The 13,626-nt window shown below is 43.3% G+C and overlaps 1 protein-coding gene across 16 annotated transcripts in view; it reads left to right on the plus strand.

The window, feature by feature from the left end:
• The window catches only part of MARK3 (microtubule affinity regulating kinase 3), a 112,744-nt gene that overhangs the window by 51,998 nt on the left and 47,120 nt on the right, over positions 1 to 13,626 (plus strand). For all 16 annotated transcript variants that reach the window (XM_048855360.2, XM_048855365.2, XM_048855362.2 and 13 more), the window contains 3 exons: positions 1,633 to 1,703; positions 12,418 to 12,474; positions 13,366 to 13,602. In XM_048855360.2, the coding sequence (XP_048711317.1) occupies positions 1,633 to 1,703; positions 12,418 to 12,474; positions 13,366 to 13,602 (365 nt within the window). The remainder of the gene's footprint in view (positions 1 to 1,632; positions 1,704 to 12,417; positions 12,475 to 13,365; positions 13,603 to 13,626) is intronic.

The raw sequence follows: 13,626 nt of genomic DNA on the forward strand, positions 1-13,626 counted from the left end.
ATATACTTATGGAATATGCTACATGAAAGTATAATAGCAGATGACTGTGCCCCAATATGGATTCCATTCCGAAAATTCCCCTTTATCTACATTTTAGTCATCTGTCTCAACTTAAGTTAAATATTCAGTAACTCCCTCGGTTATTTGAACTACTGTTTTTCTCTGCTTTTTATATTCCTGAAACACTTCCGATAAACAGGGTTGGAATTTTTCTTTGTCTGATCCCCTGCATTTCTATGAATTTTTATTTACTAATTCTTTAAAAAGAAATAGCTGTAAGATATATTTCAGGGAGTTGTTATCACTGACTGTTGTATTTTAACTGCTACTCTGGAAATCAAAAAAAATCTGTTCAGAAGATGCAAACTTATCAAACCATTCACGCAAACTCCTTTTGTCAGATGTTGTGTTCTTTATTGTAGTGTCTGTTGTGCATTCTGTACTTAAATCAGTTTGAGTTGATTCCAGGTTGTGACTTTTTCAAAATTAAAAGTACTTTTAATTATATATTTTTCCTTTTTTGAAGTCATAATGTGAAAAATGTTCTCTAACTTATCTGAGAGTATATAAATATTAAAATAGTGATTTGATCTTTGAACTCCTAAAATCTTAGATTATTTAAATGAAATGATTTATTTGTACTTAAAGACCTAATTATGTATGTGGAAGCATTACCTCTTCCATATCTAATGCTTACAGTTTTTCAGTAGAAAAACATTTAAGTCACACTGTGACAAACAAGGCGATATTTCACTGGATAGATGGCAACATTTAAAAACTAGTCAAGGAGGCTAGTTATAAAATGCCAGACATGAATTGACTGTTTAAAAATGCAGCCCTTTTCAATTTTTCTTCAGTACTATGTCCTTCAAATGTCCCTTGACATGTTGCATTGTTTCTTTCACATTTTGGAAGTCTTCCAAGGACCTGTTATGCCAGGATGCTTTTCTTCAATGTCTTATATATGATGATTAAATTCTGGCTTCCTTCATCACATCAGTCTGGATGGTTTTTATAATAAAGACCCCATTTTATTTCAACCACAGGTTGAAACAGGGATTTGCATCATTGTAATATAATTTTTGTACACTTAGATTAACTATATTATAACATTCTGAGGCTACAACCATATTTACAAGATCCTTTAAACATTTTTGTACTGTAGATGAGGCTTATGACAGTCTATCTCTGTGATACAGCAGATATTTTTCTAATGGAAATCTGAAAGGAATTCAGGACTTTTTTTTTTGTAAAGAAAAGCATGCTGCTCATTTTCTACCATAAATGATAGAAAACAAATATTTTGCCTACATTCGGTCACCCAGCTAGTTCTTTTTAAAGTTTTTCTTTTCTCAGTGAAATTATGACATCATAGTAAATCACTCTTCTGGGCTCTTGCTATGAACCTTTTGCAAAAATGAAAAGTTAGTCCCTGTTATGATTGTTTATTCATGTGAAAAATCATTCTAACTGAAATCTCAAATTTAGCTCAAATTTCTGACATTTATGTAGCTCATACAATATATGTTACTCTTACATTTACGAAACTAACCCTAGATTTTGAAATTAACTAGCTAGTATTTTAAAATATTCAACAGTTCTCATTTAATCTTTGATATGTTTCAATTGCAGGTGAAGTATTTGACTATCTTGTTGCACATGGAAGAATGAAGGAAAAGGAAGCAAGAGCTAAATTTAGACAGGTATGTATGATAGACTAACAGCTCTTAAATCCTCAACTTTAGCATTAAAAAACAGTTGACAGTGAGCTTTCCCATGGGTGCTTTCAAGCACGCTCTGTTGCTGACTTTTTGTTGCATTAAATAACAGCAAAACTAGTAGATTCCTGTAAAAAGTGAATCTAGAGTGCTAAATTATATATGACAATTAAGGACAGGGATGTCAGCAGTACAGCATGTGATGTTTAGTCCAGTTCATGTGCCAGAAAACATGACATAAATGACATCATAAACAATAATGAATATGGATAATAAACTGAAAACTTATTTGCAAATGTACTGTTATTCCCCAGTCTTTATTTTCCTTACCAGCTTTTGTTGATGATCTATTCCATGGCATACCATCTGTGGACAGTGATCTAAGAAGAAAGATCAGGAGTTAACTTCATTTTAAAAATCTGATAGCACAGAGGGAACAAGCACAGCTGTTGAAGAAAATCATATAATTTTACATACAATCTAATGTTTCAATTATGTTAAGGACATTTTGCATGAAGTAAATCTCGTAACATAAATGGACACCTTTATGCTTGTCTGTTCTGTCTTGAATAGAATAGTGTGTCCACCATTAGTTATTTGGGAAATAGTGGAAAAGTAGGAATAACTCGCTTATTCCCTGTATCTAATATTTGAATGTGTGTAATATGTTTCTGTGGAAATGTACTGTGCAGAGAAGTTTAACTGATACAAACAGTAACCTCACTAAAGTAAATGTGACAGTCGCAATAAACACTAATAGGAAAAAAGGGCAGTATTATTTAGGACAGCTTCCATTATAAGGAGGCAAAAATAAAATCAATAAAAGAAAGCACTATTTCTCTTTTCATTTGAATCCTCCCTAAGTCTTGCAGTATCCTCCTTAATCTTTTGCAAGTCCAGCTGGCAGACATCACATCCCAGAAGATATTCTTTGAGTAGTGTGCAGATTGACAGGCGTTAAGAGCCATTTCTGCCACTCATTCACAAAACCCTGGCGTGTATTGTTTTTGTTTAACAGGCTGTATTCCAGGTTCCTATGCTTAAATTCAGGAAGACAGAAAAATCTCCCCTTCAAATTCAGAGTTTTTGTGTGTGTTGCGTTTGCCCTCTGTCCCTTACAGTCTCAATGATATTAGCTTCTGGAGTTGTCATTCCCATCTCAGATATTGGGCTGTACCATTTTTTTAAATCCGAAAGGTTATCCTTCAAATGCAAACCCAGTAATTTAAATAAAGTTTTTCTAAGATTCAAAAGGATCAGGGAATTTTCTACCCACTGGCATGCCTAATACTAATTTTCAGCGGTCAAATCTGCTTCACCAGTATGTTCACTCTTCCCCATGGCTATTGTTCTTAATCAGGAGATTTTTTTTTTCAAATGTTCTGTCACAGTACTTACATGTTTTATTACTTCATCTACAATGTTGTGTACAGTTGATCCTTCAATCCCAGTTATTTTATTCAAGTCCACTGACTTCTCTGAAAGGGAATTTGAACCAAGCCACTCTTTCCCCAAAGAGTTTATAAAACAGAGGTCACTGAATTCCAGTTCTAGAAACCTGTCTCATAGTATTTAAAAAAAACCTGAAGGTATACAGCAACTTTTAGAATGTTCTACTAATCATATAGTCCTTTTGAGTGAGCATTTTCCATCATGGCACTGTCATTTGGGGGCACAGGATAATAAGAGCAATATTTTGGTACATGCTCAACTTCCTTGCTGTCATCCAGGTTTTTCTTCTACTTTGAAAAAGTGTGGCCATGGCTGATTATGCTGCAGTAAATAGCTTATGTATTATGCATAGAACGCATGTTTAACAGGTGAAGTATGAAAGTGTGCAAATGCCAAAAATATAACCATGCTCTGCTGCTCTCCATTTTAAGCTGCTTTTGTGCCTCAGAGAGCAAATATTTGCACTTTAAAGATGTTTTGGATTCTTCATACAATTTACTTCCCCTTGCCCTACCCTCAGGCCTCTGGGTTGATAGTCTGCTCTGATCATCCTTCCTCAGCAGAAAAATTCTCCAATGTGTGAGATGTATGAATAAAAATTAATGAAAAAACAAGGAACCCAAGTTTGTGCCTTTTGGGAAACGAGCAAATTAGGTAATTGATGCCCCCAGACTACTCCTCGCCTGCATTAGTTTGTTAGAAAGTAGCTTTCGTTAATCTTTCTGCCTCTTCTCTGAGAAACTCTAGAAGCAGGGCTGTTTGTTAATCTTCTTCTTTGAGTGCTTGTTCATGTCAATTCCAGTTAGGAGTGTGCGCGCCACGTACACAGTCGTCGGAAACTTTTCCCTTAGCTCCCATCGGGTCAGCTGTGAAGCCCCCTGGAGTAGCACCTTCATGGTGGTGGATATAGGACTCTGCCGACTCTGCACCTCCTCAGTTCCTTCTTACCACCAGTGACGGTCATTGGATCTGCGATCTCTTGCCTAGCAAGCGCTTCCCTTAGCATTCTTTACATAGCGAGGTTAGTTTAGTTTAGTTGTAGTTATTGTTAGTACATAGTGTGTATATATAGTAAGGTTTGGGAGCAGGGTTTCCCCAATCCCAACGCCCCCAACTCTTGGGCACCGGGGCATGCCGCAAGCCCAAAGCTTTAAACCCTGCAGAACCTGCAGTAAGCCTATGCCAATGTGTGGCCTCCATGACTCGTTTCTGAAGCATCTGGGGGAGGCACACAAGGCAGAAAGGTGCAAGATATGCAGGGCTTTGCGCCCCAGGACAAAAAAGGAGCGAGATTTCCAACTTAGGCAATTGCTCATGGAATCCGCTCTTCGTCCTCAGTCTGCTGTGGACCACCAGGACCCAGCACTGAGCGCGTCCGTACGGAGCATCAGTACGTGACAGAATGCCAAGGAAGGACTCTAGTCTGAGACCCTCGTAACTGGCACTCTTCGGCACCACATGCTGAGGAGACAACCCAGCATCCCTCGCATTCACCGGTGCCGTACAAGCGGCATAGAAAAGCCGACAGGGGGCGGTCCCCAGTGCTGAAAGCAGCTGGACCCGCAGGTGCTGCACCGGTGCATCCCTTGAAGGAGCATCCGGCACCCAAGCAGCAAGAGTTGGCACCGTTGACTTCAGTTCGCCTGAGGTAAATGTCTAGTCCGGAGTCCAGCAACTCCTCAGATGGGCAGCGCCAGGTGGAGGAGTTGGAGCTACCCTCCACCCTGGACATTTTTGCAGCTGCCAGAGATTTAATTGCCATGACGGCTCCTCAGCCCCCGGTGGTCAGAGATGAGCTCTGGTGCTGTCTAGAGACAAGCAGACCATGATGCAGCACTCACCCTCTCTTGTCAGGCACCGTTTGCCTCGGCCCCCACTCCAGATCATCATCTCCAAGGCACCGCTCTTCTGCTCTGGATTCTGTGCGGGGTTCCCCAGCATCAGCAGGATGTTGCTCCCCTTCCCTGGCACAGAGGATGGCGCAGCACCTATCCCCGGCTCCGAGAGAGGACGGCACCAGATTCCTGGCACGAGCGCCTTGACACCGGTCCCCTGCATCATCAGCTTGGCACTAGTCCATAGCACAGGACACTTCGGCTCCACCGTGGTCATCACAGTGGAGATCCATCTCATCAGACTCAGTGATTCCTTCTATTCCTGTTGAAGCCAACACAGATCTGACAAGCAACGGAGGTAGGCACCAATGGCATGGCACTCCCCCAGTGACAGCCTCCAGCACAATGGCCCTTTTGGACCCCCTGGCCTTACCCTCAGGCCCAAGGCTCTTTTTCTAGGGGCTCCCGCTCGGTGGCCTCTGAGCACCAACCACCCCAGCCAGCCAAGAACCGGGCTATGCCCTGGGGATCTGAGGCCACTTTGGCACAAGCCTCCCAGATCGCTGCAGAGGCAAGACCCATTGCAAAGTCAGGCTACCGCCACCATGGCTACAGTAGCTACAGAGGCCCCAGATACTGACCAAGAGGAGGTCAGGAAGCCGGAGGGCCAGGAGGACCCCGTTCCGCCTCTGGCCTCTTCATCTTTGTTCCCGGACGAGGCAATGGCAGGAGCTTCAACCTCAGGCCCTCCTCCAGTTGACCACAGGGCCCACAAGGACCTTCTCCAGAGGATTGCCCACAACATGGGATTACAGGCAGAGGAAGTGGTCGAACCCAAGGACCCCATGGTCGACATCCTCCCTCCAGAAGGACCATCCCAGGTAACTCTGCCATTAATAAAAGCGATCCAAGCAATATTAAGACTCTGTGGCAGACCCCGGCTTCAATCCCGCCTACTGCCAGAGGTGTGGAGCGCAAATACTTCATCCCCTGTAAGGGGTACAAGTATCTGTTCTCTCACCCACAACCATGTTCTCTGGTAGTGTCAGCGGTTAATCAGAAAGAGAGACAGGCAGCAGGGGCTGGCCCCTAAATCCAAAGAGTCGAAAAGGATGGACCTTTTCTGCAGGAAGGTATCCTCAGCTGCAGTTGCGTAAAACCAACCAGCAAACTGTCCTCCACAGTAGATATAACTTCAACTCATGGGACTCTGCGTTGAAGTTCAAGGAGCTGATTCCACCAGACTCCAGAGCCGAGTTCTCTGCTATTATTGATGAGGGGAAGGCAGTGGCGCGGACCTCTTTGCAGGCTTCGTTGGACTCTGCGAACTCGGCTGCCCGCACTCTTTCCTCAGGAATAGCCATGAGGAAGAGCTCATGGCTTCATGCATCCGGGTTGCCCCTGGAGGTGCAGCAAACCCTGCAGGACCTACTGTTTGAAAGCGCAGGGTTATTTTCGGAGCAGACAGACTTCTGCACAGCTTAAAGGACTCCCGGGCAACTATGAAATTGTTGGGCATGCACTCCAGAAACCCAGTGAAAACATCTCAAGCCCCAACGGCAATAGCAGCGCCCATATCCTCCTCGGCCGCGGCAGGATTTTTATAGTTATAGGGGCAGGAACGACAGGCACAAACCTTCCAGTCCCCCTTCTGGGCAGGGCCAAAGCCCAACCTTCGTCAGGCTGTAAGCAGGCCTTTTGAAGGCGAGCCCGAGGACGGCACACCTACCACGACACCAGATCCTTCCCATTGTTTCATGAATTGTCTGTCCCACTTCTGCCGTGCTTGGTCCCAAATAACATCGGACCACTGGGTTCTTCACATGGTAGAAGTGGAATGTTCTGTCCAATTCTGCTCTTCCTCTCACCCCCTTTCCCTGTCCCTCTTCAGAGACCCTGCTCACAAGCAACTCCTTATCTAGGAGGTGCAGGCGCTCCTCACCATAGGAACAGTGGAGGAGGCTTCTCAGGAGCTTTTGGGCAAGGGATTCTATTCCCACTATTTCCTAATCTTCAGGGCAAAAGGGGAGGGGGGCTTCAGACCCATTCTAGACCTGCGAGGACTCTACAAATTCAAGGTGAAGTTGAAGTTCTGCATGGTCTCCCTGAGCACAATTATCCCTTCCCAGGATTCGGGAGACTGGTACTTCGTCCTCCACATGAAAGACGCGTACTTTCACATAGCCATTCGGCCTGCACGCAAACGATTCCTACGATTTGTGGGCAACCACAAACGTTATCAGTTCACGGTCCTCCCATTCGGTCGAGCGTTCACCAAGTGCATGTTGGTCGTAGCAGCCTTCCTCTGGAGGAGGTGGGTGCACGTATACCCATACCTCGACGACTGGTGCTCAAAGGGTGCACCAGGGAGTAGGTGGAATCTCAGGTCCATTTAGTCAGATCCACTTTCAGAGGACTGGGCCGCCTCCTCAATGTGAACAAGTCAACCTTGTCTCTGACCCAGAGAATAGAGTTCATCGGAGCAGTGCTGGACTCGGTACAGGCAAGGACATTTTTACCAGAGACCCGATTCCAAGCCATGTCAGATATTATTTAAGGCCTCCAGCAGTACCCGACCACTACTGCACTTAGGTGGTCTGGCATGCCAGACTGAGTCTCAGACCCTTGCAAGCGTGGCTCACGTCTGCCTTCGCCCAGGACGCAACAGCCTGGACTCAGTGGTGAAGGTGCCAGAGCACATATTAGAGTCCCTCCAATGGTGGCTCAACCCTCGGACGGTGTGTGAAGGAGTCCCCTTCAACAGCCCCCAGCCCTCCTTGTCCCTGGTAATGGACGCGTCAGTTCTGAGTTGGGGTGCACATTTGGGAGATCTCCAAACACAGGGCCTGTGGTCACAGGATGAGCTCTCCCTTAATATCAATATAAAGTCGCTCAGGGTAGTACGACTAGCATGCCAAACTTTTCAGGCCCGGCTGCAAGGACAGTGCTTGGCAGTGATGACTGACAACCCCACTGCCATGTTTTACATCAGTAAGCAAAGTGGAGCCCATTCCTTCCCCCTGTGTCAAGAAGCCCTCCTTCTATGGGACTTCTGCATCGCCCACTCCATTCACCTGGAGGTGTCCTATCTCCCAGGAGTTCAGCACGAACTAGCAGATCACCTCAGCAGATCATTCCTTAATCACAAGTGGTCAATCTGTCCGGATGTCATACACTCCACCTTCCAAAGGTGGGGTTTCCTGAAGTCAATCTGTTTGTCACCCAGAGCAACAGAAAGTGCCCAATGTTCTGCTCCTTCCAGAGTCACAGCCCTGGCTCAATCACAGAAGCGTTTCTGCTACCCTTAGGAGGCAGACTGCTATATGCCTTTCCACTGATCCCTCTCATGCACAGGGTACTTCTCAAGGTCTGCAGGGACAGAGCGGAGGTAACTCTGGTGGCCGCAGCATGGCCTCGACAACACTGGTACACCATGTTTCTGGAGCTGTCAGTGGACGCCCTGATTGCATTACCACTCCACCCCGATCTGATCACTCAAGACCACGGTCACCTTCACCACCCAGACCTCCAGTCCCTCCATCTCACGGCGTGGAAGCTTCATGGTTAAACCCCATGGAACTTCTGTGCTTGGAACCTGTAAGAAAGGTCCTACTTGGCAACAGGAAACCATCCACCAGAGGCACTTAACTAGCTAAGTGGAAAAGGTTCACTTGCTAGTGTGCCCAACAGCACACACCTCCACTCCAGGTACCTGTATCACTTATTCTAGAGTACCTTCTGCACCTGAAACACCAAGGCCTGGCAGCGTCATCCATCAGGGTACATCTCACTGCTATCTTGGCCTTCCACCGTGCAGCGTCCAAATGCTCCATATTCACCAACCCCACCGGTAGGACGTTTTCTCAAGTGTCTGGAACGGCTACATCCTCAAATTAAACAGCCTGTTCCTGTGTGGGACCTTAACCTGGTCCTCGCCAGGCTCATGGGGGGGAGGGGGCGGCCTTTTGAACCTCTGGCTACTTGCTCACTCCTTTACTTGTCATGGAAGGTAGCCTTTACATCAGCTAGGAGGGTGTCAGAGTTAAAGATCCTTACCTCCAATCCACCCTGCAGAGTCTTCCACAAGGATAAGGTGCAACTCAGGTCTCACCCAGCCTTTTTTCCCAAGGTAGTGTCACGCTTCCATACTAGCCAAGACATTTTTCTACCTGTCTTCTATCCTCAGCCTCATCACAGTAGTCGAGAGCAGAGGCTGCACTCATTAGATGTTTGGCGGGCGCTAGCGTTCTACATCGAATGCACAAAGCTGTTTAGGCAGTTGAACCAGCTGTTCATGGCGGTAGCAGACCGGATGAAAGGGCTCCCGGTCTCATCTCGAAGAATATCTTCCTGGATCACTGAATGCATCTGCACACATTACAAACTGGCCACGGTCCCAGCCCCAGCACTTACAGCACATTCTAAGAGGGCACAGGCCTCGTCAGCGGCATTCCTGGCTCAGGTCCTGATACAAGAAATTGTCAGAGCAGCAACTTGGTCCTCAGTGCATACGTTCACCTATCACCCAGCACAGCAGAGATGTTGCAGCATTTGGCAGAGTGGTGCTCCAGTCAGTGATTTCTTAACTCCAATCCCACCTCCAGGGTGGAGCCTGGGAGTCACCTGATTGGAATTGACAAGAACAAGTATTCGAAGAAAAAACTGTTACTCACTTTCTCGTAACTGTTGTTCCGAGATGTGGTGGTCATGTCCATACCAATACCCACTTGCCTACCCCTTTGTCAGAGTAGCTGGCAAGAAGGAACTGAGGAGGCGCGGGGTCCTATATCTGGTGCCACTTCAGGGGGCTCCACAGCCCACCCAACGGGAGCTGCTAAGGGAAACTTTCCGATGACTCTGTGTGCACCACAACCTGATTGGACTGGATGTGAACAACACATCTCAGAAAACAACAGTTACGAGAAGGTGAGTAATTGTTTGTTATCCATAATGATATTTGGAATTGGGCAGATGTCAGGGCAGATTTGTAACTGTTTAGGCCTATAAAAAAACCTCCACAAATTAAATCAGCAGTGCAGTATGTATCAGACAAGTAAGAAATCAACTGCTAGTGACAGCTCCACAATTTAGGTAGATTTCTAAGACTGAGACACCAACTTCATAATGCGAACAGAAGGGAGAAGGAAACCAATGAGATAAACAAAGGGACCCAGCCCAGAGAAAATTATAAATAAAAACATTTTTGGTACAATTCTTCGTTGAATTTGGGTTCTTTTCCTTCATACTGTTGGTCTCCTTTCCTTTCCTTTCCTTTCCCATGCCTGCCCTTTTCCCCTTTCCTTTCCATTCTTAGCTGTTGCTTCACTGTTTCAGCCCCTAAATTTGTCTACAGGTGCATCAGCTAGTACAGAAATGTCAGCAATGAAAATCTCATGATCAACATGTTGTTTCTATGACCATTTGGGATCAGAAGTGACATTTGCTTCCAGTTGAGGATGGCGTAGCAATCGGACCATATTCTGTCTCTGCACGCTATTCAAGTGAGAGGCGCATGAGATACTAGTCATGTTGATGGCCCTGAAGACCTAGGGTTTCTGGGGATGGTTTGGGGAGGTGAGAAATATAGTAGAGCTCTGACTGGGGCTTGTGGTGCTAGAGTAATAGAGGAAGAGAAGAAGGTAGACAGGTGGATGGGGTGTGAGGAGAAAGCTGATCATAAATTAATAAGCATTATAAAAAAGTCTATACTTATAGAAAAAGGAACACAGAATGAGGGAGCCAGATACAGAAGGAAATAAAAGAAGTAAATGAAAAATAAACAAGTGACTGTGTAGTTAACCTTTTTATAGAACATCTGCTTCCAAGCTGTTGTCTGATATACATAAATATGAAGGCTAGGACTATAACAGGGTTTAAAAGAGAACTTGTTAAGTCCATTAATGGCTATTAGCCAGGATGGGTAAGGAATGGTGTTCCCTAGCCTCTATTTGTCAGAGAGTGGACATGGATGGCAGGAGAGAGATCACTTGATCATTACCTGTTAGATTCAGTCCCTCTGGGGCGCCTGGCATTGGCCACTGTCGGTAGACAGGATACTGGGCTGGTCAGACCTTTGGTCTGACCCAGTATGGCCATTCTTATGTTCTTGTAATCTATAATACAGACACGACATATTTTCATTTGAATACCAGAATGAAACACCTATCATTTAAGTGTAAAATGCAAACAGATCTAGTCTAGACATGAAGAATTTTTACTCTAACATGCTTGCAAATAACCTTGAGTTACCATTCTGAACACTGAAAAAATAAGAGAAAATTCTTTCTTGACTCTGTTTGCATGGTCATACGCAGAGCATTGGACTATTACCCAGCTATAGCGGAATTGTCCTGTTCTGATGTGAAAACTGGCAATGAATTACAAAGTTTAACATTACTTCACCTTTTTAAAATTGGTGATCTTCTCAAATGAAACCTACTAATAAACTTGCTCATAAAAAAATTAAAAGAATATAAAGATTGATGTTTCATGACCTTTGTGTTGCTATGCAAAGTTGATTGCACGTCCAACCTTAATTCTGACCCGATGTTCATGTGCATTACGATAGTGTTTCATTACATGATCATATACTGTGTGTCAAATAAGACAGTGTAATGTACAATTTTTTTCTACAGCTTTACATACATACGTCACAGCTTATATTAGAGTACTACTCTGTGAATGCCACTGTCCCCGAATGCCTTATTTAAGTCATTCACTGTGACCTTATATGATCCACCATGCAAAGTTGCAGAAAAAATATTCTGTATTTGAGAAATGTGGTCATGAAATTATTGTATGAAATGCACCTAAAAGTGCACTGAACAAGACCAGAGTTCTTTCACATTCCCTTTAGTTTGCTACTCATTGCATAAAGTGCAAAGTAAATGAGGTAAGGTGTGCTCAGATCCTTGCCTGGCTCATGATGCACAAACCTTCAGTAACTTATGACTCCCTGCTAACTTATCACACAAGTTGTTTCTCTCACTCAAATCGCTGAACCGTTTCCCCCCAAAGTATCTTTAAAAAAAAAAAAAAATCTTCAGGCAGAGACTGAAAAATTTCAATCCAATATTGAAAATTTCAGAAAGTTGTGAATGAGTAAAGACATGAAATGAAAACCTTTCCGTGACCTTAATAAAAGGTGAGCCTGCCCTGCTTCGATAATCAGCCATGCAGAAACAATGAAGTCCTTTCAAAGTGTAACAGAAGTCAGTATGTTGAATAATAAGTTTATTTTTAATTACACTTTTATTAACTTTACTCTGAATATGGTGACCATTGTGGTGGTTGGTTGTATGGCTTTGAATGCATAAAAACTTGTCAATTTTAACAACTCATATTGAAATTTCTGATTACACATCTGTTTCTTTGAGGTGTCACTTATATAATTGGGCCTGTTTTCTATCCAGATAGTATCTGCAGTGCAGTACTGCCATCAAAAACATATTGTTCATAGAGATCTCAAGGTGAGTAGAAAAAACCCCAACCAAAGTTTGTGTGCAATAGTTTCGTTCTTTGTGCCTATAAGATTTAGAGTTTTAAATCTTTTCTATGGCTTACAGGATCTTTTAAATGCTATTAAAATATATTAAATATGGAGCTATTTCTTTTTTTAAAAAAATTGGGGGTGGAGGAGATGAGATGCATCTTAATGTAAGGATTTGGATGGCATATGAGAAGTGGAGCCTCTGACCTCTTGGTCACTAATTGAAATCTTGCTCAGTTTGGTAATGATAAAAAACATTACAGTTGGATAGCAGATGTGAAAATCCTTGGTGATTCTTGTTGCCGATATTAGTAGACAACCCAAAAAACCCCACCATCATGGATGGGGTGGCTTCTCTTAGGTTTGGCACGAGTTGGTGTGGCATTATGAGAGAGCTTGCTCCATTCCTTATACTATAACTGTATAAGGTTGCTATTACTTGCAACCGAAATGTGGCACATTTCATAAATCTTATCTTCACTTTATAGTAGAGATTTTATGTACTACAAACTTTTGTAAGCATTTACCAGATAAAAGTGTAGGTTTTAAGAGAGATGCAGTTTCATTTTCATCTTTTTACATGGAAACATTAAAGTTACAGAAATACCAAATAGTTTTCCATGAAGTAACCAAAGGGATGATACATGTGACTAGTTTTATTTAGTGTAACAGGTGCCATAAATCTGGTGAGATTTTAAAATAAATATGAAAATTACTAATTTTGTTAAGATGTTTTATTATTTTCAATAAAAAAGCAATTTTAGTACACTTTTGGCTTTTTCCTTTAAGAATGAATAAAAAATTGAACAATAGCTTTTGTAGAAAAATCTGAAATTTACACAACATAGTATTTTTCTTTTCTTCCTCCCAGGCTGAAAATCTATTGCTAGATGCAGATATGAACATTAAAATAGCAGACTTTGGTTTTAGCAATGAGTTTACAGTTGGAAATAAACTGGACACATTTTGTGGCAGCCCACCATATGCTGCTCCAGAGCTCTTCCAAGGCAAGAAATATGATGGACCTGAAGTAGATGTTTGGAGTTTAGGTGTTATTCTTTACACTCTTGTTAGTGGATCTCTTCCTTTTGATGGACAGAACTTAAAGGTATATTACTTACTCTACTAGCTG

The sequence above is a fragment of the Caretta caretta genome, chromosome 6, assembly GCF_965140235.1.
Source record: "Caretta caretta isolate rCarCar2 chromosome 6, rCarCar1.hap1, whole genome shotgun sequence".
Lineage (NCBI taxonomy): Eukaryota > Metazoa > Chordata > Testudines > Cheloniidae > Caretta > Caretta caretta.